The sequence below is a fragment of the Dasypus novemcinctus genome, chromosome 12 (assembly GCF_030445035.2).
Source record: "Dasypus novemcinctus isolate mDasNov1 chromosome 12, mDasNov1.1.hap2, whole genome shotgun sequence".
Lineage (NCBI taxonomy): Eukaryota > Metazoa > Chordata > Mammalia > Cingulata > Dasypodidae > Dasypus > Dasypus novemcinctus.
In genome coordinates, this window is record NC_080684.1 from 22,527,771 (window position 1) to 22,551,959 (window position 24,189).

Here is a 24,189-nt window from a genome sequence, read left to right on the forward strand (position 1 = left end):
CCAGTAACTTGCCATGTTTTTCTAACTCAAACTCCCCTTAGCCTTTTTTCTTCTCATCCCCTTTGGCATTTTTATTTGTCCCACTTTGACTATTCCAGCTGGAGCACAGGCCCCATGGGAGAAATAAGGGATTTGTAAAAGACGGAAACCAGGACCTGTAGAGTACTCCTTAATTGTTGAGATGAAAATTGAGAGCTGGTATTTAAATGAGGATTGGAGAAACAGTCAATAGTCTAGAAGTAAATTAAAAGTTCCTAAAAGCAAATGAAATGTTTTCCAGTTTTCCAGTGTCATTTGAGTGTTTCCCTTCAGCCTAATATATTTAACCAGACTTCTTTCCTGATTTTTGTCTTCTACTTTAGGTAACGTAACTTCATTGGTTGAACTCTTTCTTCTCAGTAGATGACAGTTCAAGGAACCAAAGTTCTAATGGATTTCATGTTTTTTAGGTTAAGGGGTGGTAGAGAGATAAGAGGGCAGAGGACATGATTCAAGTGAATTCTTACACAGCCCTAAGGTTTTGGTTTAGAATATCAATTTTCTGATTTTTAGGAATCTTTTCATTTTTAGGTCAGCAGAGAAGAAAGTGGTAAAAATTACATCTGAAATACCACAAACTGAGGTAGGTGTATGCCTTCTATTAAATATCTGCTCCCTAATAGAAAAGCAGTCTTTACATTTATCTCTCTGTTTCTTACCCTTTATTCTATCTACATAATCATTTTTAAGTTTTTACTCATAGGCAGAAAATTAGTATTTCAGATTTTGGTGTTGCTGTGTTTCTCTGTTGCTATCTACCAGCTACACTTGTGGAAAATATTTGGGCCAGCATAGTGGTTAGCCACCTTTGAAGCCTTAGTCTTTTTATATGTAATACTATGGTCTTAATGATAACTTTCTCTTAAGATATTTAGAAACCTAGAGTTTGAGAGGACTGTGCCTTAGAAGAGTTAAAAAGTAACAAGGAAAGATATCACTTTCAAGTTGCTATTACTAGCAGATGAGATTCCAATTTCTCTAGATTCTTTCTCTAAGGTCTCTGAAACTAGGTTCTAGTCAAGATCTTATGTTTTATTTTGTACTCTTAAGTTAGAGAATTATTAAACCCTTTTAGAATAACAGCACAACACTCTCTCATTTCAGAATTAAAAGAGTACCACTAGTGTTGGAACCAAGCTGTTCTTTTGATCCCTTTCAAAGGTCAAGCAAACATAGCTTTTATTTTGTTGGCTTCATGCAGAATGTAGATTTTATTTTATTCCTTTTTTTTTTTTAACATTTAAATTTTTTAAAAATTATTTATAGAAGTTATAGGTTTACAAAATAGTCATGCATAATTTACAGGATTCCTATACACCACTCCTCCACCAACTTCTTGCATTGGTGTGGAACATTTGTTATAATTGATAAAAGTACATCCAAATATTACTACTATCTATAGTCTATAGTTTACATTAGGTGTTCCCTAATGTATTGTTTTTGAAGGCGTGGGTATAATGTCTGTTTTCTGGAAAGAGCTGTTGAGTTAAACCCTAGGATTCATACAAATTGATATCCTTTAGGGTTGTCATTATTCTTGGTTTTGACCTTAAGAAATTACTCCAGGTGTTCTAAAGATATCCATCTGTAAACATTTTTTCCCTTAAAAGAAGCAAACCAAAAATTGAATTTTTTTCTTCCCTTTCTTTTATCTGTTATCCCTTAGAGAATGCAGAAGAGAGCTGAACGATTCAATGTACCTGTGAGCTTAGAGAGTAAAAAAGCTGCCCGGGCAGCCAGGTAAGTATGCCTTTTGGATATGAGATAGTGATGATATGAGGGCAAGGTATTCTGATCTTAGGTTTAGATCTAACTATTGATTTTAAGTAGAATAGAGGCCTTGCTCAAAGGAAGTGACCACTTTCTTGCGTTATTTAGGACATCTCTGCTGATTTGCATGTAGTAGCTATTGATTGTGGTTTATGATAGAGCACCGTTTTTGTCACAGGTAAAAGTCCTATTTCTGATAAGGCTCCCTTTTAGTTTATTTCTGGACTCATTGTGAGAAGAAGAGTAAACTGAATCTCTTTCATGAGGTTGTTAGAATTAGCTAATGATTGCAAGGCTTGAGATCACAAGTGAGAAGTGCCATATGTACACTTGACACGGAGACAGACAACCAGGAGTGTGAATAGCTTCCTAAAATTTAGCTTGTTTTTCTTTCTCCAGGTTTGGCATTTCTTCAGTTCCAACAAAAGGTAAGAGTACAGAGATTCTTCTGAGAAAGTTTTCTTTATAGTCTTACTTTTGTTGTACAACATGTTTCATTTCTCCAAATTAGGGTCTGCTTTTTAACTTTAGATCTTAAGAGGTTATAACATTCATCTCTTTGCTTTGGGGAAACCCATACTTAAGTATTCCTGGGCAAATAAGAGGAGAAGGTGCTGAAGTTATGAGAGGATAGAAGAAAGTGCCAGTATTTGTCTTTTCTTGGACATCTTCAGAGAAGTTTCTAATACCTTTCTTGTACACTTTTCATGTGGTCTCATATCAGCATGTAATTATTGTGTACCCATCCAGTATTATACTGGCTAGATTGAGTGGTAAAAGGAAAAAGAGAATATCTTCTACCTTGTAGTTTTACTTCTAGGAATTTATCTTAAGGAAATAATTCTTAGGTGTGCTTACTTAAAGACTTAGCTACAAGGATTATCACAGCATTGGTGTAGTGATCAATAACTAGAAACAACCAAATACACAATAAAGAATTGGTTAAATAAATGTGTACCACACTATAGTGGAAGATTGTGCAGATGTTAAAAATGATATTGAGGCATATTTGTCGGAAAATTTTAAGTAAAAAAAGCAAGTTACAAAATCATATTAATAGTGTGTTTCCATTTTAGTAATAGAAAAAGGCATATATGGATAGGAAGAAGCAGTAGGCTATATACCAACTTTTTAATCTCTGATTGGTGGAATTTTTAGTGACTTCTTTTTGCTTGTCCATGTTTTTGATATTTTTGCAATGAATGTGTTATTTTTGTAGTAAATTAGGAGAAAAGGTGTTTTGTTTTTTTGTTTTGTTTTTTGTTTTGTTTGTTTTTAAAGAACATATCCCTGTTCTCAGGGACTTAAAATTTAGATGTAGCCTCTTAATAAAGTGATAACAGATTTCCCAGTCATCTATGAGTAGTTTTAAGTGTGGTAAGAAAATGTCCCCCGAAAGTTCTGTCATAGTGTTTTGTTGTGCTTTTAAAAAGACTAACAAAATTCTTAGTACTTTCAGCAAGTATTTTAGAAACAAAATACTTTCTGGCTCTTGGTTGTATCAAGAGACATAATATTAATAGAATTGGTGAAGGTACAACAAAAATGATCATAGATACTTGGTGCTGCTATTTAGAGGAAGGGTAAAAGCTAATACTGTTGCTTGGTCTGAAAAGGCAACTTGATCAATAAAATAATGTTTAGATGACATTGCAGTGTTAATCATAATTCTGACATTTTAGAACTACAGATTAGCTCTAAAAAGAATACAATTTGGAAACATTTATATACCATACAATTCATTCATTTAAAATAGGCAGTTCATTAGGTTTTGGTGTATTTCCACAGTAGTGCAAACATCACCACAGTCTTATTTTAGAACAGTTATCATGGCCAAATAAGAAACCTTGTGGGAAACGGACTTGGCCCAGTGGTTAAGGCGTCCGTCTACCACATGGAAGGTCTGCGGTTCAAACCCCCGGCCTCCTTGACCCGTGTGGAGCTGGCCCATGCGCAGTGCTGAGGTGCGCAAGGAGTGCCCTGCCATGCAGGGGTGTCTCCCGTGTAGGGGAGCCTCACGCGCAAGGAGTGCGCCCCATAAGGAGAGCCACCCAGCGCGAAAGAAAGTGCAGCCTGCCCAGGAATGGCGCCGCCCACACTTCCCATACCGCTGATGACAACAGAAGCTGACAAAGAAACAAGACGCAGCAAAAAGACAGAGAACAAACAACCAGGGGAGGGGGGGGGATTAAATAAATAAATAAATCTTAAAAAAAAAAAAAGAAACCTTGTGTTCATTAGCAGTTATTCCCCATTCCCCCTTTTTTCCCAGCCATAAACAACCACTAACTAATCTTTTTCTTTTTCTATGAATTTGCCTATTTTGGATATTTCATATAAATGGAATCATACAATATCTGGTCTTTTGTACACTGGCTTCTTTCACTTAGCATAATGTTTTCAAGGTTCTTTCATATTGTAGCCTGTATCAGTACTTCAGTCCTTTTTATTGCTGAATAGTAGCCATTGTATGGATTTAACCTAATTTTATTTGTCCATTCATGAGTTGATAGACATTGGGTTATTTTCACTTCTAATATGAATAAACTTTTGTGAATATTCATGTACAAGTTTTTGTGTTGATGATTTTCATTTTTCTCGGGTATATACCTGGGAGTGGAATTGCTGGGTCATATGGTAACTGTATGCTTAGCTTTTTGAGGAACTCCCAAACTGTTTTCCAAATTGGCTGTTCCATTTCACATTCCTAAATGCAGTGAATACAGTTATGATATGTAGATACAGATTCTGCCTTTTCTTTCTCATTATAGAATAAAGGACATTTGTCCTATATACTATTTATTTGCTGTCTAATTTGATTTGAAGGTGGTTAGCTTCCTTTCTCGCTTTTAAAAATATTTAAAACTTTTTTTATTTGCTTCCTTAGGTCTGTCATCTGACACCAAACCTATGGTAAGAAATCTTTTTATACTTTGCAGAACCAGACCATAGCTCTGTACAGTTAGTTTTAACGTTAGAGATGCCTCCTTCTCTTCATTTTCGGTTCACTATTAAATGTCCTTTAAAAAAAAGAAGAAAAATAAAAAATAAATGTCCTTAATAGGTATTGAGAACTCAGGAAAATTGTCACATCGTCCAAGTCACTGTGGACATCTCTTCTTGAAAAGATGAATAGAGTTTGTTAGCCAGAGGCCAATCCATATAACTCTTTGTTTTATGGTTCTGGTGTTTTAGATCTTGTCTAATGATTTTGGATAATGTCTAATTCTTAAATTAGCATTGGAGAGTCTGGGGAAAAATATATGAGATTTATTTGTATATGCTGTTGTTTTGAAAACCCTACACATTACATTTAAAGTCAGAGTAAAGATAAGTAGATTTGGATGCCTTCTGAGCCATTGTGACTAGTTTGTGTAGTTAGAAATGGGGCACAAATGCTGAAGTGAAATACATTCAGCTTTATGAATCTTGCTCTTGGTGTTATTCAGTATTTTAAGTGAATGTGAATATTAATAAAAATGTCCCTGACATCCTTGTGAGAAGTCCTTTAAACCAAAGATTCCAAGAAAGAGGAGGGAAAACAATTAAGTTTGGTAGTAATAGAGTTGTCTTATGAAGAAAGAAAAGCTGCAGTGCTAGTTTCTGGGATATAGAAAGAATTAAGATTATTCTAGAACTACTTGTAGAGACTATGTATAAGAGTGAATGGTTTTTGGACTGTGAATGATGGACTTGTTTGGAGGTGATGATTCAGACATATGTTTGCTTTTTCAAGCAGTGTTTGGCCTCTTTGATCTTAAACCCTGCTTAGGCTCTTGCCACCTTTGATGAATGAAGGAAGCAGGACTGACTTTCACTGCATTCTGGAACAGGCCTTTTAATAATTAGCAGGGTGTATGTGTGCTGCTTAGTTTCGTAGTTTAGCACATAAGGTACCTTTGATTAGGAGTCTTACTTGATCACTTAGCTTTTCTGCCTTCTATATTTTTTGCCTTCTATATTTTTTGTTTTGATTTTTTAAAATATATGTTTCTTTCCTATGGTTTTTGTTTGTTTTGTTTTGTTTTTGGTTTTGTTTTAAATCAGTTTTATGGATACATACTTAAACTGAGCCTAAGATCCCTCCTACATGTACAATCAATGGTATTTGGTGTAATTACAGAGTTTATTCATCACTTCAATAAATTTTAGAGCTTTTTTTTTGTTACTCCAATAATAATAATAATAAAACCAGAAAGACAAAGACAAACACTACTCATTAATAATTACCTCTCAATCTGTCATCTCCCTGCTGTACATTGATGCCATTCTGTTTTTATCACCCTTATTTATTTATATTTTGTATAGATGGAGTCAAACAATATGTAATACCTTTTATATATATATATATATATATATTTTTTTTTTTTTAAGATTTATTTTATTTATTTAATTTCCCCCCCTCCCCTGGTTGTCTGTTCTTGGTGTCTATTTGCTGTGTCTTGTTTCTTTGTCCGCTTCTGTTGTCGTCAGCGGCACGGGAAGTGTGGGCGGCGCCATTCCTCGGCAGGCAGGCTGCTCTTTCTTTTCACGCTGGGCGGCTTTCCTCACGGGCGCACTCCTTGCGCGTGGGGCTCCCCCGCGCGGGGGACACCCTTGCGTGGCACGGCACTCCTTGCGCGCATCAGCGCTGCGCATGGCCAGCTCCACATGGGTTAAGGAGGCCCAGGGTTTGAACCGCAGACCTCCCATATGGTAGACGGACGCCCTAACCACTGGGCCAAAGTCCGTTTCCCCCTTTTATATATTTTTTATAATTTTATTGATACATATTAATAAAGCATAAATCCATCCAAAGTGTACAATCAGTATGTTTAGTGCAATCACATATTTTTGCATTCATCACTTCAATCACTCCTTTTTGTAGGTTAACATGGATAAACTAAAGGAGAGAGCTCAAAGATTTGGTTTGAATGTCTCTTCAATCTCCAGAAAGGTAAGGTACATTGGATGGAACATTAGAGCAGCTTGGGAGCTACAGAGGCTGAAAGGTCTCCCCTGAAAATAATTAGCTGGCTACTTGGTACTTCATTTCACACAATCATTTGAGTCTCATCTCTTCACTGACTATTGATTACATTACAGAAATTTTTCACAAGCTAATTATTTTTGTTCACAGGTTGTCGTTTGCAAATTTGAACATGTTCTGTATTTCTTTCAGATAAAATGTTGAGTTCAGTAATGCTGAAGTTTGTTATATCTGCTTTGACTTCTGATATAGGTATAATGGGAATTAAATAATGAGAAGATAGTCCTGTCTTTAAGTCAGAGGTGCCTAGAAACAGAATTTTGAGGTGCTGTGGAACAAAAATGAGGAAATCTTTCATTCTTTCTGATTCTCTTCTTGTTTGTCTAGATCAGGTAGCCTATTAACCTTTATTCTATGAGAATAAGGAGACACTGTGTTTCCTTGTTATTTGAAGTGGTGGTAAGATTAAGACAGGACTGTTGCAGACATAGAAAAAAGGATCATTTTAATAAAAATCATTATTTCCTACTTTAGTCTGGAAGCATTTAGCTCTGGAAAACCCTTGGAAGGTACCTACCGGACATAGTTACACGTTTGTGTAGGAAAAAACCTGAACACAAAAAAAGTACACACTTGATGTGTACCCCTATAGGACACATAACTTTGCACATAACTGTACTCCATCTTCCTTCCCTTTAGGTAAATTTATTTTATTTATTTATTCCCTCACCCCAACCCCACCCCGCCTGTTGTTTGTGCTCGCTGTTCTCTGTGTTCATTTTAGGAGGCACCGGGAACTGAACCCAGGACCTCCCATGTAGTAGGTGGGCGCCCAACTGCTTGAGCCACATCTGCTGCCCTAGGTAACATTTTTGATGTTTACCAAAAGTATCATCAGGTCTGTGTACCCAGTGTGATGTTGAGACCACAGGTGCTTCAGGGAAAATTCTTGTTGGTTTCTATGAAATAAGAAAAAGGTATGAATTGAGAGATAGGCAGAATATATGCATCTTAAACTCATGCAACTTAATTGGGAAGAATTATTATGAACCAAGTCATTTATGTTGTGCTGGATAACTAAGGAGAAAGGTGCCTTGAATTTATGGCCCCAGTTCTCATCTATCTCTTTCTTTTGTATATGAGGGCTAGGTGTCCAAGGATTCGAGCTGTAACTTTACTCCGTTTTCCACGGAGTGGTGTGTATATTTGTGTTTCTGATCATTCTATCTCTTACTACTCAGCTCCTATGTATACATTCCTGAGAGGAATTTGTCCATCCCACTATTCTGTCTACCTGAGTTATTTTTACAGCATTTTATTGCCTAGGTATCAGCCCCTTCTCTTCCCTTCCCTAGAATTTTCCTTTATATTTGACCTGTTTTCATTTTTAGTCAATAGGAGGTTTAGGAAAGCAGGAGAGATTTTTTAACTTTATGACCTTGAGCAAATTATTAAACTTCTTTGAACATCATCTGTAAAACTGTGAGTCACCTAACACCATTCTTGTGAAGAGTAAATAATTATATATTTGAAGTTACTGGCATAGTGACCCTCAATAAATGTTAGCTTTCTTCCTTTTTTAAGTTAAGCTATGTCAGTAAACTGTCTTTGTGACTGGAATTGAGTCAATCAACTTCTCTGTTTCAGTTGATCCTTGATAAGATTTCTTTTTAATTCTAATTTTATCTCTCTGAAGAGTTATCAGTTATGGTGGTTGGCAAAGAGTACTCTTGACTTTGAGCTCCATTCTTTAATAATTTATTGTTAACTGGTATTTATAGTACTATATATATATTCTAGAGTAGTGCTTTTCAAAAATTACCTTGGCAAAAGACTTCCTTTTTTAATTTCCAATTAGTTGCAGACTGATACTTTTGTAAAGTACAATAAAAATTCACAGCAGTGTTAAATTGTTCTGAAAGTTTCTAAACACGGTTTCTTTTTTTTTTTTTTTAAGATTTGTTTATTTAATTAATTCCCCCCCCCCCAGTTGTCTGTTCTCTGTGTCTATTTTGCTTCATCTTGTTTCTTTGTCCGCTTCTGTTGTCGTCAGCAGCACGGCACGGGAAGTGTGTGCGGCACCATTCCTGGGCAGGCTGCACTCTCTTTTGCGCTGGGCGGCTCTCCTCACGGGCGCACTCATTGCGCGTGGGGCTCCCCTACGCGGGGGACACCCCTGGGTGGCACGGCACTCCTTGCGCGCATCAGCACTGCGCATGGGCCAGCTCCACACAGATAAACACAATTTCTTAACTTCATGTAGACTGGTAAAAAACAGTTTGGGGATCAGCACCTGGAGGCAGACCATATTTTGAGTACCCCTACACTAGAGTCTATTGTGTCTTCCAGGGACCACTTTACTTGAAGGATTGTGACTTTCGAGATCTCCTCTTTGACTGTAGACCCCAATTATGTTGATGTTAAATTTTTAGAACTATCCTAATTTTAAGTTTGTTCCAGTTTGCTCCCATAAACCATGAAAGTGCTCCAGAAATGCTGATGTTTTGCTGTCTAGACTAGTGCTGTCCAATAGAACTTTTTGTGATGATGGCAAATATTCAATAGGATCTTTTTCTATAGAATAATATGTTGTCTAATAGAGTAGTTGTTAGTCATGTGGTTCTTGATCATTTGAAATTTAGCTAGTGTGACTAAGGAACTGAATTTTTCATTAATTTGAATTTAAATAGCCACATGTGGCTACCATATTGGACAACTCAGGTCTAGATTATGTCTCCCACACTGCTTTCATACTTGGAAGTGGCATAGAAATACTTTAGCAGACCTCATGTTTGGACCACTGTTTCTCTAGCCCAGAATTTTTAGTATTTATAGAAAACACAGGCAGTTTCAGAGTGAATCTATGGAAGGAGAGAAGTTGGAAGAAAGGAAATAAGAAATCAGAAAAGTTTTTCAAGTAACTTGGAGAGTCTAGCAGTGTTTTAGTTCCAAATCCTGAAATCACAGCTGGTTACATTCTCTGGTGAGAGTTACCTGTTTCAGAGTGTTGTGCATTACTGTCCTCTATCACCAGAGATGAGTTGCTACCTCGTATTTGTTTGGTTGGCCAAAGTTAGTGACATGATTGAGTTTGTGTTTATCAGACAGCTTGATCAGTGCTTGTAGTAGTCAGCCAAAAGGGTGCTGATGGAAAATACCAGAAATTGGTTGGTTTTTATAAAGGGTATTTATTTGGGATAGGAGCTTACAGATACCAGGCCATAAAGCATAAGTTACTTCCGTCACCAAAGTCTGTTTTCACTTGTTGGAGCAAGATGGCTGCCGATGTTTGTGAGGGTTCCTCTTGGCTCAGCTCCTCTGTTTTCTCCACAAGGTCAGCTGTAGACTATGAGGCTCTCTAGGCAAACGACTCTGTCCCTTTCCCCAGGGCTCCCGCTTAAGACTTAAGCATCAAACTCCAACATTAAGAACCCCCAACTCTGTCCTTTGCCATGCCTTTTATCAGTGCCCTAATGACATGGCCCAATCAAAGCCCTAATCATAATTCAGTCACTCCCAGGTACAGACCAGATTACAAACATAATCCAATATCTATTTTTGAAATTCATAACCATATCAAACTGCTACAGTACTCTTCTGTCCTGTTTATCTTAGGGTCCTGAGTTCTAATGTAGCATTCTCTTGTAAAATTAGGCCACCTGACTTTAAGCTTTACGTTTTTCTAGACACAGATCTCATTCAGGTAGGTATGGAAAAAATAGTGAAGGGTTAGTAGGTGGTGTGGAGATGATGCCTTTTTTCTATCCTAGTATCCTAGAAGGCCAGTGAGAAACTGTCCTCGCCATTGCAAAGGCCTTGTGTATTCTTGATCCAACTTAAGGCCCTGATTGCTTACTGATTTCTCATCAGTGAACTCTGCTGTAGAGTATTGTATATGAATATCGGGACAGAGTGTGTGAGAGCAATTGAGCCATGGATCTGTAGTAGTGTTTGACTGAAAAAAAAATTTTTTTAGCTGTTTCAATCTGATTATCTTGTCATCTTTCGGATTTACAGCTTGAACATATTACAAATTTGAGGAAACTAAGTTTCTGCTCTTCTTCCTGGGCTGACTTTTGCATGACTGCCCATATATTTCAGTTTTCATCTCCATTAGTATACTATACACATTGAGCATTACATAGAAACTTAAACCTGCTTCCCCTCTTCCCCCCCATCTCTTCCCCCTGAACCCCACTCAATAAAAGCCTGTCCGGTCATGTTTCCAGCTGAAGTCTCAGTGAATACAATCCTCTTGGTTTAGGGTAATGGAACGTGACAGAGCAAAGAATGGCATTGGCATTTATAGACATTTTTTATACAAGAGGCTGTAAATTGCCCCCTCTAACTCTTTAGACTATTTGAAGATAGAATGGCATGCCTTTTCTCACATACACCTTATGGTGACTATGGGCTGAGCAACCTCCAATCCCCTCAAACAATACAAAACCCAGATAGATAACCTCTGTCTGGTTGGTTCTGATTGATCAGTCACCAGGTTTTTAGTCTTGTGCTTGAGCAGCTGTTTGTTTCTGTAAGTTAGTTCTCCGTGCTTCCTAAGAGAAGAAATGTTTGGGCCACTCATTGGTGAAGAACGGGACTTAGCCTGGCACATAAAAAACTTATCTCTGAAAGTTGGAGATAGAAGGAATAAAGATGGAAAGCCAGCTCAGTTAATATATCATGGTTGTGTTTTTTCAAACATGGGAACATTTGAGAAGGTGAAATAATACTTGAGGTTCTTACAAGAAATCCAACTAGGTGAATATTAAAAAGCAACAGAAAGGCCAGACTCTAAACAGAAAACTGGTCTGGTTGATGTTGTTCTCTCTCTTGGGGAATGTGAGGAGTACATGATTCTGTTTCTTTTTTATTGATTAGTAGTAGAAAACATAGGTTTCTTATATCCTTACTGACCTTAGTATATCTTCCTTATGTCTCTTTCAGAATATTACTGCATTTTGTCTACTTTTAGGTTGCAATATAGGTAACTGTCCTAATTAAAGAGTTGTCCTGAAGGATGCTTTTCACCTGTTTGAAATACTCTGGTTTTCTTGTGACTTCTGTCAGTTTTCTTCCCTGATGATTACAATCTGTTACACTGTGTCAGAATATAAAAAGGTTGAAAACAAACTAAATGTCACTGTTGATCTTCTTGTTGGTGGAGACTGGTAGATACAGTGATTATTTTCATAAGTATTTCATTTAATGAAATAGTTTTGCTCGCTATTGGTTGGGGGTAAACTGCTTCAGAAATGAGACAGAGGTTCTGCCTTGTTTTTTGAGGAGCTATTCACTAAAATGTGCTGAAATATCAGAGATACCTGGACAGAGAGTCACTTCTAAGCAACAGAAGGGCCCATTGTCTTCCAACTACTAGATTCTTTTCCAGCATCTGAAATAGATGAAGAATTATTTGTTTTTTTGTTTCTTCCTCCCCTTCAGTGCTGGGTTTTGGTGTAGAGGTGAGCCATTGGGATGTGCAGCATAAAGGAATAAATTCATACTATAGATTTAGAAGTTGGTCACCGGCCTTTTCACAGGGTCTGTTTTGGGATTTGTTTGAGAGGTGGTATATGGGTGTATCAGCCTTTTCCAAAGGAAGAACTGTGGTGCCATACATAGGACATTTCCGTCATGAAACTGCAAAAACCAAAGAACCATAAGCTATGGTGAGGAAATTGATAGAATATTTTAAAAACAGATGGTGGTAGAAGAACTGAGGTCAGTGGCATAAATAGACATCTGCACACCAGTGTTCATAGCAGTATTATTCACAGTTGCCAAAAGTTGGAAACAACCCAGATGTCCATCAACCAATAAATGGATAAACAAATCGTGGTGTATACATGTGATAGAAATTTATGCAGCTGTAAGAAATGAAGTTGTGAAGCATTAGATAACATGGATGAATCTGGAAGATGTTACTTTGAGTGAAGCAAGCCAGGACAAATACAAAAGGACATACAAAGCCAAAAGGACAAATACAGTATGATTGCGCTATTATGAACTAAATATATTATGTAAACTCATGGAGTTAATAATTAGAATATAGGTTACCAGGAAATAGAATGAGAATAGAGATTGGAAAGCTGAGGGTTAATCTGTGCAGCACTGGTAAAAAGATTGTTTGTAAATCTTTGGAAATGAATAGAAATAGTGAAAGCACATCATAGTGTTTGGAACTAGCAGAGCTATTATGTGGATATGACAGTGGTTGAAAGGTTAAGCCTAAGGTCATGTACAGTACTAGAAGGAAAACTTAAAAATGTAACATGGGACAACCAGCAAGATGGTGGCAGGGTAAGGCACTCCTGGAGTCAGCTCCTGCTACAGGGTAGATAGTAAACACCCAGAGCTATCTGGAGCTAGTTAAAGCACCTGTTTGGGGGCTCCAGGAGACCAGAAGAGCATCCTGCAATATCCTTGAAGGAATGGAAGGAGGAAACTGCCCATCTGCAGAGAAGTTTTTTAAGTAGAGCACTCCATGTCATGGAGGCCAGTGCCCATCTCCACTGGAGGCACAAGCTGCCTTGGAAGATGTTCCGCTGCTGGAATTAAAAGTTCCACTTCCCAAAAACGGGGGAGGAGGAAATGGTTGGACACCAACTTCAGCTAATGATGAGTAAATTCGGTGGGCTCAAGTATAATCCTAAGAATAGCTCAAGTTTGAACTTGTCGAAGTCAGAAAGAGGCCAGTAGCTGCCATATTAACTCTGCGTCTGGCACAAGAGGAAGTGGTGTGGATTGAAAATCACAGTTCTGGTAGGGACTGGCTTCTTTCCATCCAGGTCAGATTGTGACTCTAGCATAAGCCCCAGCAGGGAAGAAGCTGGGGGGCCCGCACCAGCCTCTCTGGGAAATTACCGGCAAAGCAGCAGAGGCAGATGGTTATCCTGCTTTGGCAGCATAAGCCACCCCAGGAGCTATTCTGGGGCTCGAATTTGAAGCTCCATTTCCCAAAAACGGGAGAGGAAGAGATGACTGGCACCGATTTCAGCTACTGATTAGTAAATTCTGCTGGCTAAAGTATAACCCTAAGTTAAGAATAGCTCAAGTTTGAACCTGTCCAAGTCGGAAAGAGGCTGGTAGCCACCATTTTGACTCTGCCCCCAGCATGAGGGGAAGCCTTGCTGACCGAAAATCACAGTGACAGTAGGAACCATTTTCTTTCACCCAGATCGAACCTACAGCCTTAGCCTAGGCTCCAGCTGCACCTCTGGCAGGGAGGAGGCTGGTGGACCTTGTAACAGCCCATCCAGGTAGCTGCAGGTACATTTGACTGGCACAGACTGAACAATTGGAGGTCTATCAGGGCAACTATGGTCATCTTGGACCCACACTGCATAGATTGTTGCCCACATCTGCAACTCCATCCCTACCCCAGACAGGAGAGAAAGGGGCATGAGGCTTCATCAGTCTTTCTGGGCAATTACAGTCTAGACCTGCATGACTTGGATTATTCCACAGCTGTGACTCTCCCTACCCCTGGCAAAGGAGAAAGTTGGGAGAAGCGTCATTGGTCCATGGGGCAATGAGGACAGCTTGAGCCTCCACAGCTTATAGCACCCATTACATCCTTGGCTTCTACTGTACAACCAGCAAGGGAGAAAGGGCAGGAAGCCCTCAATTAAAGAGAAAAACTTCACCCAGAATAAATACTCTAGTAAGCCAAATGCCAAGACACCAACAAAAAATTATAATCTACACCAAGAAAGAAGAAGATATGGCCCAGTTAAAGGAACAAGACAAGCTTCCAGATGACATAAAGGAGTTGAGAGAACTAATCATAGATGTTCAAACAAATCTCCTTAATTCAATGAAATGGCTAAAGAGACTAAGGATTTAAGACACTGGATGAGCACAAAGAAGAATTTGAAAGCATACATAGAAAAATAGCAGATCTTATGGGAATGAAAGGTGCAATAAATGAAATTTTAAAAACATTGAAATCATATAGTACATTTGAGAAGGCAGAAGAAAGGATTGGCGACCTTGAAGAAATGGCCTCTGAAAATGAACATACAAAAGAACAGATGAAGAAAAGAATGGAAAAAATACAGCAAGGTCTCAGGGAACTAAAGACAGCAAAAGACATGTAAACATATATGTCGTGGATATTCCAGAAAGAGAAGAGAAGGAAAAGGGGGCAGAAGGAATATTTGAAGAAATGATGGTAGAAAATTTCCCAACCCTATTGAAGGAGATATATATCCACGTCCAAGAAGCACAACGTACTCCCATCCGAAAAAATCCGAGTGGAACAATTCCGAGAGACAAACTAATTCAGAATATAGGATGCCAAAGACAAAGAGAATTCTGAGAGCAGCAAGAGAAAAGCAATGCATAACATGTAAGGAATACCCAGTAAAATTAAGTGCTGATTTCTCACCAGAAAATATCGAGGCAAGAAGACAGCGGTATGATTTATTTAAGATACTACAGGAGAAAAACTTCTAGCCAAGAATCTTATATTCAGCAAGATTGTCTTTTAAAAATGAGGGTGAGTTTAGAATATTCACAGATAAGTAGAAACAGAGAATTTCTAACCAAGAGACTGGATTTTCAGGAAATAAAAAAAGGCTGTGCTAGAGCCTGAAAAGAAAAGACAAGAGAGGCCTGGAAGAGAGTCTAGAAATGAAGATTATATCAATAAAAGTAAATAGAGTGTCAAGAGAGTGGTGAAAATAAAATATGACAGATAAAACTCAAATAGTCAGGAATAAACTTAACCAACAATATAAAGCACTCGTATTCAGAAAACTGCAACTCAGTGTTAAATCAGAAAAGGCCTGAATAACTGGAAGAACATTCCATGCTCATGGATTGGGAGACTAAATATCATTAAGATGTCAGTTCTGCTCAAACTGATATACAGATTCAATGCAATCCCAATAAAAATTCCACCAGCATTTAAAAAAAAAATTGAAAACATGATTATCAAATTTATTTGGAAGGGTTTAGGGGGTCATGAATAGCCAGAAACATTTTAAAAAGGAAAAGCAAACTCTCATCTCCACACTTTAAATCATATTACCTAGCAGTATTGGTGAAAACAGCATGGTACTGGCATAAAGACAGACACATAGACCAGTAGAACCAAATTGATGGTTCAGAAACAGACCCTCACGTGTATGGTCAAGTGATTTTTGACTCCCCTGTCAAACCCATACAGCTTGGGCAGAACAGTCCATTGAATAAATGGTGCTGAAAGAACTGGATATCCATAGACAAAAAAAGTAAAGAGGACCCCTGTTTCATACCTTATCTAAAAATTAACTCAAAATGGATCAAAACCCTAAAAATAAAGGCAAGAACCATAAAGCTTCTAGAAGAAATTGTAGGAGAATATCTTCAAGACCTGGTGGTAGGTGGTGGATTCTTAAAGGAGATAAGAGGAGACCTGAGATGGACTACTGATATTTAATGTATGTAGAAGTTTTAATTAGCTTTACTGTGAAAGTGGATGGCAACACATAGTAACAGCTAGTTTATAAATAGGTATGTGGCTGAAAATGATGGTCTAGGGATGTAAATGCCAGTTTACAGAATGCTAGGGAATAATCTAGAAACTGAATAGCACAGTAAACCAAGAGGTGGATGAGAATTGTGGTTGATGGTACAGATGCAAGAGTGTCCTTTGTTAGCTAGAGCAAATGTACATCACTACTGCAGGGTGGTGGAAATGTGGAGAAGCATGGGAAAAATAAACTGGAATGACCTATGGACTGAGGTTAGCAATAATAATATAATATTCTTGATTCTATGCCAAAGATGTACTGTGTTGATAATGGGACAGTATAGAAAATGTGGGCCAAATATATACTATGGATATGGTAACAATCAGATGATATTATCTCTAACAAATGTTCCACCACAGTGTGGTGTGTTGATAGAGGGGTGTTGCTTGGGAATTCTGCACATGTGCATAATTGTTTTGTAAGTTTACAACTTCTGTCATAAAAATATATTTAAAAAATAATGATAGGGTGGGTTGCGGGGAAAATAAAACAAATGTAAGATAAGGACTATAAGTGAGATTTTGACAATATTCTTTCATAATTTGTAACAGATGTCTCAGGACAATGCACGGTGTTGGTGGAAAGTTGACGTATGGGATCCCTGTATGATGTTATGCATGTTTGCTTTATAAGTTGACAACTTTTACTATACACTTATTTATGTATGTTCATATATAAATGACATAAAGATAATAGGGTGGGTTGGGAGAAAATACTTTGGTTAGTATATTTTGACAGTGCTCTTTAATCATTAGTTAAAAATGTCTAATAACAAGGCAAGGTATTGTTGGTGTGGTGAGGTACGAGAGTCCTGTATGGTGTTATGGATGCTTGTTTTGTGGGTTCACTGCTATTGCTATATGTATGTTTAAGTATTTTTGTGCATGAGTGATATACGTCAATAAATTTTTAAAAAATGTGACATGGGAGTGGATAACAGTGAAAGCACATGTGAAATACAAATATGGATAATATTGCATATATAAGGCTGTTTTTACAAAATATAAATACAAATTAAAAACAGAAACAGATGGTATTAGGAAGAATTGGATCCTAGGGTAAGTTGGAAAAGTAGCCTGCTGTGAATAGGTTTGGGTTCTTTTCTGAGTAGGTTTGGTTCTTTGCAGCGGTGCCTATGTCAAGTGCAACACTGAATTCTCCATTTCCTTTTTTCATGGGGTCCCACAGGACCAAGAAAATTGCAGGAATGTGGTGAGAAAAAACTCAATGTAGGTTTTATTACTCATTGAATCTCATTGATCAAGGCTTTTGGGAGAATTTCCCCCCTCCTTTCTTCTAGATCATCAGTATTCCCAAAAATGCTTCCCAGCTGAAACATTGTATTCCTTTAACTTGAATTAACCAGGAAGAAAAAATAAAGTGGATTATATGTATGGTAAAGATAGCAATTGGGAATAATACTAGAGAAGGGTGAATTTTAGGAAGAGCTGAGACCCAACCCCACAGTCTTCGGCATTTCTCAGATAACTGTGGCATTTTGGGACCCATCAAAAATTTATTCCTGTAAATCCCCTTCTAATTCATAATATTTTGAAAGTAAATGTTAGGCACTTTGGAGGGGAAGAGAGGCATAATTTGTAATCCTGTCTTTTTTTTCTTCTCTTATTGCTCCTCCCCTTTAAGATGAAAACACATAGACTGCTCTCAATGCACCCGCCCAATGAAACAAACCTTGAGGGAGTGGTAAAGGAGCTGTTTAAAGAGGAAACAATAGGGGAAACTCTCTGACCTCAGTTTATCCTGTCATCTGGTTCTTCATTTGTCCCTGCTGAGGAACAGAACTTGTCTTTTGTCTGTAACACAAATACATCTTCACCTCCCTCTCTCCCCACTTTCTCCCCCACTCGCTTTTCTCACTCTCTTCTATTATGGTTCCAATCAATGATGTCATTATGTGTGCCATTCACTGCTGTTGAACCACTTTACTATAGGAATTTGGAAGAGCAAAGGGGCAGAATGGAATTTTTCTCTCTTGCCCAGTGCTCTTGAAAATATATTCTAATTCTTACTAGACAAATGGGAGTGAGGTTTTCCTTTGCTCAACTTCTCCTTCTACCTTCCCACGTCTCCTAATCCTCAGACACACTTCTCTAAGGAAAAAAAGGGACAAAAATGTTAGGAATATAGATTGAGCACTTTGAAAAGGAAAAACTTTAAAAATTGGGGGAAGCAAAATGATTTTTTTTTACCTCCCTAGGTTGCTGCTCCAACTTTCTCCCGGGGCCCGGCCTCCCTGGAGAAACTTTATTGCATTTACTTCCAGCCTCACTAACCCCTGACCCTCTACTGCAAAATGAAATTTTTGATGCTGTATCAGTGGGCATGGCTGGTGCGTTGCTCTATTTACTATAAATTGGATATTTTGTCGTTTTTGATAGGTTAGACTTCTCTAAGGCACTTGGTTGACCCCACTAGAATCTTGTACCTATTAATTTTATTTTTTCCTATCTGATTTCATTCACTGAGTTTGAACCCAATGAACCAGAGGTAAGAAAGTTTATAGGGATTAAAAAACTCACTCTCTTTTCTCCCTTCCCTGCTCAACACCCTGCTCCCACTAATGTCTTTGCATTCCTTCTTCTAGCATGTCAGAACTGATGACTGATAAAAAACAAGTTTTATGCTTCTGTGGTTCTCCAGTTTGTGGTCTTTGCTTCAAGAGTAAACACATGCTGGTTGAGTCTATTTTCCTTTTAAATACCTTCAGTTACTTTTGCCAGCCAAGTTTTTGTGGGATCGTTCCCTGAGTGGCAGTTAAAAAAAAAAAAAAAGTGTGTGTGTGTGTGTGTTTATGACTCAATAATTTTTAAAATCCATGCAGTGAATCATTATATCTGGTTGTATGTCTAATTTGGGGTGGCCCAGTAGCTGGCCTGACTTTTCACTGGTGAAATTTATCTGAATCCAAGTCTATCAGCCTTCAAAATCTGTATGAAAGGGGAAAAAGTGGTGTGGTGTTAGTTTTTTGGTGTTAAAGGGTTCTCATGATGAGAGAACTGTAGCAGCATAGGGATACTTAAGATACCTTTTAACACTGAGAGGCTAATTTTTTTTTTTTTTAAAGATTTATTTCCCCCCCCCCCCGTTATCTGTTCTTTGTGTCTATTTGCTGCGTACTCTTTGTCCGCTTCTGTTGTTGTCAGCGGCACAGGAATCTGTGTTTCTTTTTGTTGCATCATCTTATGTCATCTCTCCGTGTGTGTGGCACCGTTCCTGGGCAGGCTGCGCTTTCTTTCACGCTGGGCGGCCCTCCTTATGGGGCACACTCCTTGCTCGTGTGGCTCCCCTACGCGGGGGACACCCCTGAGTGGCACAGCACTCCTTGCACTCATCAGCACTGCATGTGGGCCAGCTGCACATGGGTCAAGGAGGCCCCGGGTTTGAACCTTGGACCTCCCATGTGGTAGACGGATGCCCTAACCACTGGGCCAAGTCTGCCACCTGAGAGGCTAATATTTGAATAATACTGTTCTTTGGGCTGGCACTGATAAGGAAAAGTAATACATTTTATTTTTAAAAATACATATGGATTCAATTTAAGTAAATTTTAATAATTACATGATAGATAATTTTCTTACATATTCACCAGGATAGCAAAAGTATGCCTGAGAGCTTGAAGTAGGTCAGGTAAAATCCTGTAGCATTTTGGAGATGGTGGTGGAGAATAAGGCAGGGCATCAAATTGGGGGATATGCTACATGGTGATACTAGGTGGTGATTTTTGCAAATGAGCAAAGGCCCCATTTGAGATCCCTTGGTAATATCTAGAAAATGTTAATCCCTTTCTTCCTTGCTCTTTTCTTTGCTACTCTTTTCATGTTTTCAAAAAATAGTATTTTAACCAAATCTTACCTTCTCATTCCCAGAGCTGATTTTTAGGACAGATATAGAAATGTTATTTTCAGGGTATACCACATTTAGTGTTTATGTCAAATATTGAATTTTAAAGTTTCTAGCAGTGAAGGGGTGTTATCAAGAAAGAGATTGTTTTAAGCACTTTGGTGTCTAGACTTTTATTTTAGAAAGTATTAATGAGGTGGGTAACTTATTGGGGTGTAGAGGAGACAGAAAATTCCCTCTACCCTGCTCATACCTTATATGTTGAAGAAGAGGAGCAACTGGAAATGAACAGAGATAGGTGAGCAGCTTTATAGGATGGACCTCTAAATAAGTAAAACACACAAACCTTAAGAGAAATCCAGTCTGTTGTTCTCTCCTTCCTCATGTTATTGATATTCCCCCACTTCCTCTGTTTCAGTTATATAGAAAAAAATACTTTTGTATGCATGAACTTAGTTTTCTCCCTCTTCCTCACACACCTGAGATGTCTGGATCTTACTTTGGCAAGTTCTTCCTGTATTGTAACTATTTGAAAATTCTGTTTTAGTTCTAGGAAGGCAGTTAGACAGGTGTGCTCCTTAGAGAATTCTTCATTTCTTTTCTTTCCTTTTTTTTAAATTTTGGTTTATACTTGGCCAAAGCTATTTGCTATTGTTCCCAAATAAGGCTGCACATAAGGATCACCAGAGAGCCTTTTTAAAATAGAGTTCCTTGGGCCCTTCCCTTTGAGATTCAGATTTATTAGGTTGGGGTAAGGCCAGGAATGTGCATTTTTAAATAATCCAGATGAAGTATCTGTTTTCCTAGTGCTCATGCTAAATTTCTGAATGCTCAGGTAACTGTCCTTTGTTTTATATTTTAGGTAAGACTGCATTACCCACCTTCTCATCTCAAAAAATTTAGCTTCCCTCTGCTGACTTCTTGACATTTCTGCCAAGCTCTGCATGGCTTATCCTTAAAAGCAGCAGCTTCCTGGCTTTTAGGGGAGGGAGGGAGGTAGGGACTTTTAATAGAAACTTGGTTCCGGGGGTCTCAAGTGTGAAGCCTTCATTTCCTCCACCTGCCTTGCTTTGTCCTACAGTCAGCTAGAGCAAGACCGAGACGGCCTCCTCTGGTGTTGGAGAGGAGTGGGGGTTGGGGAAAGAACTAATTTGGACAAGAGAAGGAAAAAGAAAAAGAAATGAGAGCTAGTGAATCAGAAGTTTTTGATTCTGAGCTTACTGTGTTCTTGGGCTTCAAAGCCTGTGAAGAAATGAGGAGATAAAATTCTTGGTGGTCTTTCATTCTGACATAGCTTAAAAGTTCCCAGCACTCTACCGGCCCTAGAAAGATGACTGATCTCACAGTAGAAGGAGATTGCTGAGAATAGGTAAGATGGTTGTATGGGGGAGGTGTGTTATACGTATATGTATGGGGAATGTTATAGTGGCTCATTACCACAAAATTGCTAAGGTAGCATACCCCCTGCTTGTCCAGCCTTCCTTTAGTTCTGCTTAGGCTCTGTACATTGGTCTTTAAGATCATCTCATGTTCTGTGGTCTGGCTCTGACATAAAAGCACAGAAATAAACATGTTGAGATGAATTCAGAAACTGGGGCAGGAAGGTGACAGCTGTGTGTGTAAGCATTGAAGTGTTTCTGAGAGAAAAAACATCAGTTGTTGTCATTCACCCTTAGAGTATGAAATTGGAAGCCTGCTTACCCTGGAGTGTTTCATAACCTTTACCTCTAGGAAGTCAAGGCTATGTCATCATTAATCTACCATCGCCTGAAAGCCCCCAGGCTCTGCTTTTCATCCTGCCATCAGTCACACAGCAGTGAGATGCAAGAAAGTGACCATAAGGCTCCTCTTTTCCTTTTTGCCTCAATATTACCTTACATTCCCTTGGAAAATCATATTGGCCTGAGAACTATTAATATTTTAGTATGGTGATTTGTTAACAAAAAGGGGAAGTTATTTGTTATTTTTGCAGAATGTGAGCCTCTTAGCTCACTGCCAGCCTCTTTTCCATCACTCCAGGGAAAAACTTCTAAGGAAATATAGTTGCAGTACCTGAGTTTCCATGGTATGCCCCTTTCTACTTGTAAGGATATCATTGTCTGAATTTTTTTTAGATTAGAATTCCTGCTTCACACACAGTTAAGGAGGGATGATAGGTGGGTAGGTTTGTTGCACTGACCAGAAACAGTGCCTGACTAGGTAATTCTTTTGGTCTCAAGAGAAGAGAGAGGATATCTCTTATTTGGATTCAGCAGATACTCTTGTTTATGTTCCTGGGAATTACTGAGTTAATATTCCCTAAATATGCCTGGGTTACACTTGGGTCACTGCTTTGTTTTTCCTAGTTTCTCTTTATGATTCAGAGTGGCACTGGTAATAAGATTGAAGAAGGTGAATGCTTTCAACACACCCGGCCTGTGGAGTGCTAATTAAATCAAATTGGACTCCTTTTGGCAAAGCAAATAGCCCTAGCACTTAGGGCCACTAAGCTTAAAGTAGTATTCTTTATTGTGTTGAGGATAGTTAGTAAGTTTTGGAAAATGTTCTCTTGAATTTGAAGCTTGAAGATACAATTTGGGTTTGAAAGATGATAAAGTAAGAACTTCATTTTGGGTAAAGATAACCTTGGTACTCTTTGCCATAAAAAGGGCAGTCACTTTAGAAAACATTTATGGTATCCATCTGCCAGTTGTTCCACCTTAGCTTCTTTCAGGGCTTAATTCCTAACTATATAACTCCTTCCCCTCCCTTTTTTTCTTCTCAAAGCATTAAGGTATTTTAAAATTATTCCCATATTATACCATAGGAGTAAGTTCCTAAGGGATCAGCAGCAATCCTGTAACTAACTGCACTTTATCCTGCCTTTTAAACTTCTTCTACCTTAAGAACTGGGTGTTGGGTATCTGTTTCTGGATCTCGTGTTTCCTCAATGTTCTGTCCTTTCCTTTCTAATAAAATATTTTTCAAAACGACTACACAAAGATAGGCTACACATTTAGCTTCTAACTTTTTAGCAGTGAATATGAAAAAGTAAAGCATAGTTGCAAAGTTCACAGTGATTCACAGGGCTCACAAGGTGAAATCAAGTTGCTTGGGAAAAACATAACTCTTCGGTCTGGAGACCAGAAAGAAAGTTTTCCCATAGGTTTTCATAATGCAGTGATGTAAAGATGACACACAGATTTACAGTAACTCAGTGGTGGACTCATCAGCCCCATGAAGTTAAGGATCTTCGTCTCTGTGTTCGTAATGCTCAGAACAGTGCCACTCACCAAAAGTAGATAATTGATACTTGAATGACTAGTGGGTGGGTGAATTAATTTTATGGTTTCATTGTTTTGGAAACTGTTGATATAAACTGATATCACATAATTTAGTGAAAACAGTTCCTCAGGAGCCTTTGGAATACCTGGGATTGGGTTTACAGAGATAGTCTCTGTATCCTTGCTCAATCCCCTTGGATGTTACCTTACATAAATTTTTTTGGGGTAGCCGTTAAAGTCTAGCAGCCTAGGTTTTTAGGGTCCCTAAATGAGAAGCTGGTTAATAGGACTCGGTATAGAGGACTGTAGTTTTGTCCAGTTACTACTCTGCCATGCCCTAGATTTTCTAGTCATCTGTCTAGATATTCATTTCTCTTGGAGCTAGCAGGAGTTTCTTTATTGCCCTGATAATGGGTCCAATTTTTACCAGCCTTTTGTGACCTTACTTAGAATAAAAATAAATGGTATTTGGTTGTTACTTTTTTTTTTTTAATTTTCTTTCTTTTTTAAATTTATTTCTTCCCCCCTTCCCCCCACTGTTGTCTGCTTTCTGTGTACATTTGCTGTGTGTTCTTCAGTGTCTGCTTGCATTCTTATCAGTGGCACTGGGAATCTGTGTCTCTTTTTGTTGCATCATCTTGCTGCATTAGCGCTTCATGCGTGTGGCGCCACTCCTGGGCAGGCTGCACATTTTTCGTGTGGGGTGGCTCTCCTTATGGGACGCACTCCTTGCACATGGGGTTCCCCTACACCGGGGACACCCCTG

The 24,189-nt window shown here is 38.4% G+C and overlaps 1 protein-coding gene across 2 annotated transcripts in view; it reads left to right on the top strand.

The window, feature by feature from the left end:
• SARNP (SAP domain containing ribonucleoprotein) overlaps positions 1-24,189 on the top strand; it is a 63,110-nt gene that overhangs the window by 18,660 nt on the left and 20,261 nt on the right. For both annotated transcript variants that reach the window (XR_188498.3, XM_004466073.5), the window contains exons 5-9: positions 571-622; positions 1,706-1,779; positions 2,209-2,237; positions 4,697-4,722; positions 6,677-6,745. Coding sequence is in view for 1 of the 2 variants with exons in the window: in XM_004466073.5 (XP_004466130.1) it covers positions 571-622; positions 1,706-1,779; positions 2,209-2,237; positions 4,697-4,722; positions 6,677-6,745 (250 nt within the window). In the remaining variant the exon portion in view is untranslated. The remainder of the gene's footprint in view (positions 1-570; positions 623-1,705; positions 1,780-2,208; positions 2,238-4,696; positions 4,723-6,676; positions 6,746-24,189) is intronic.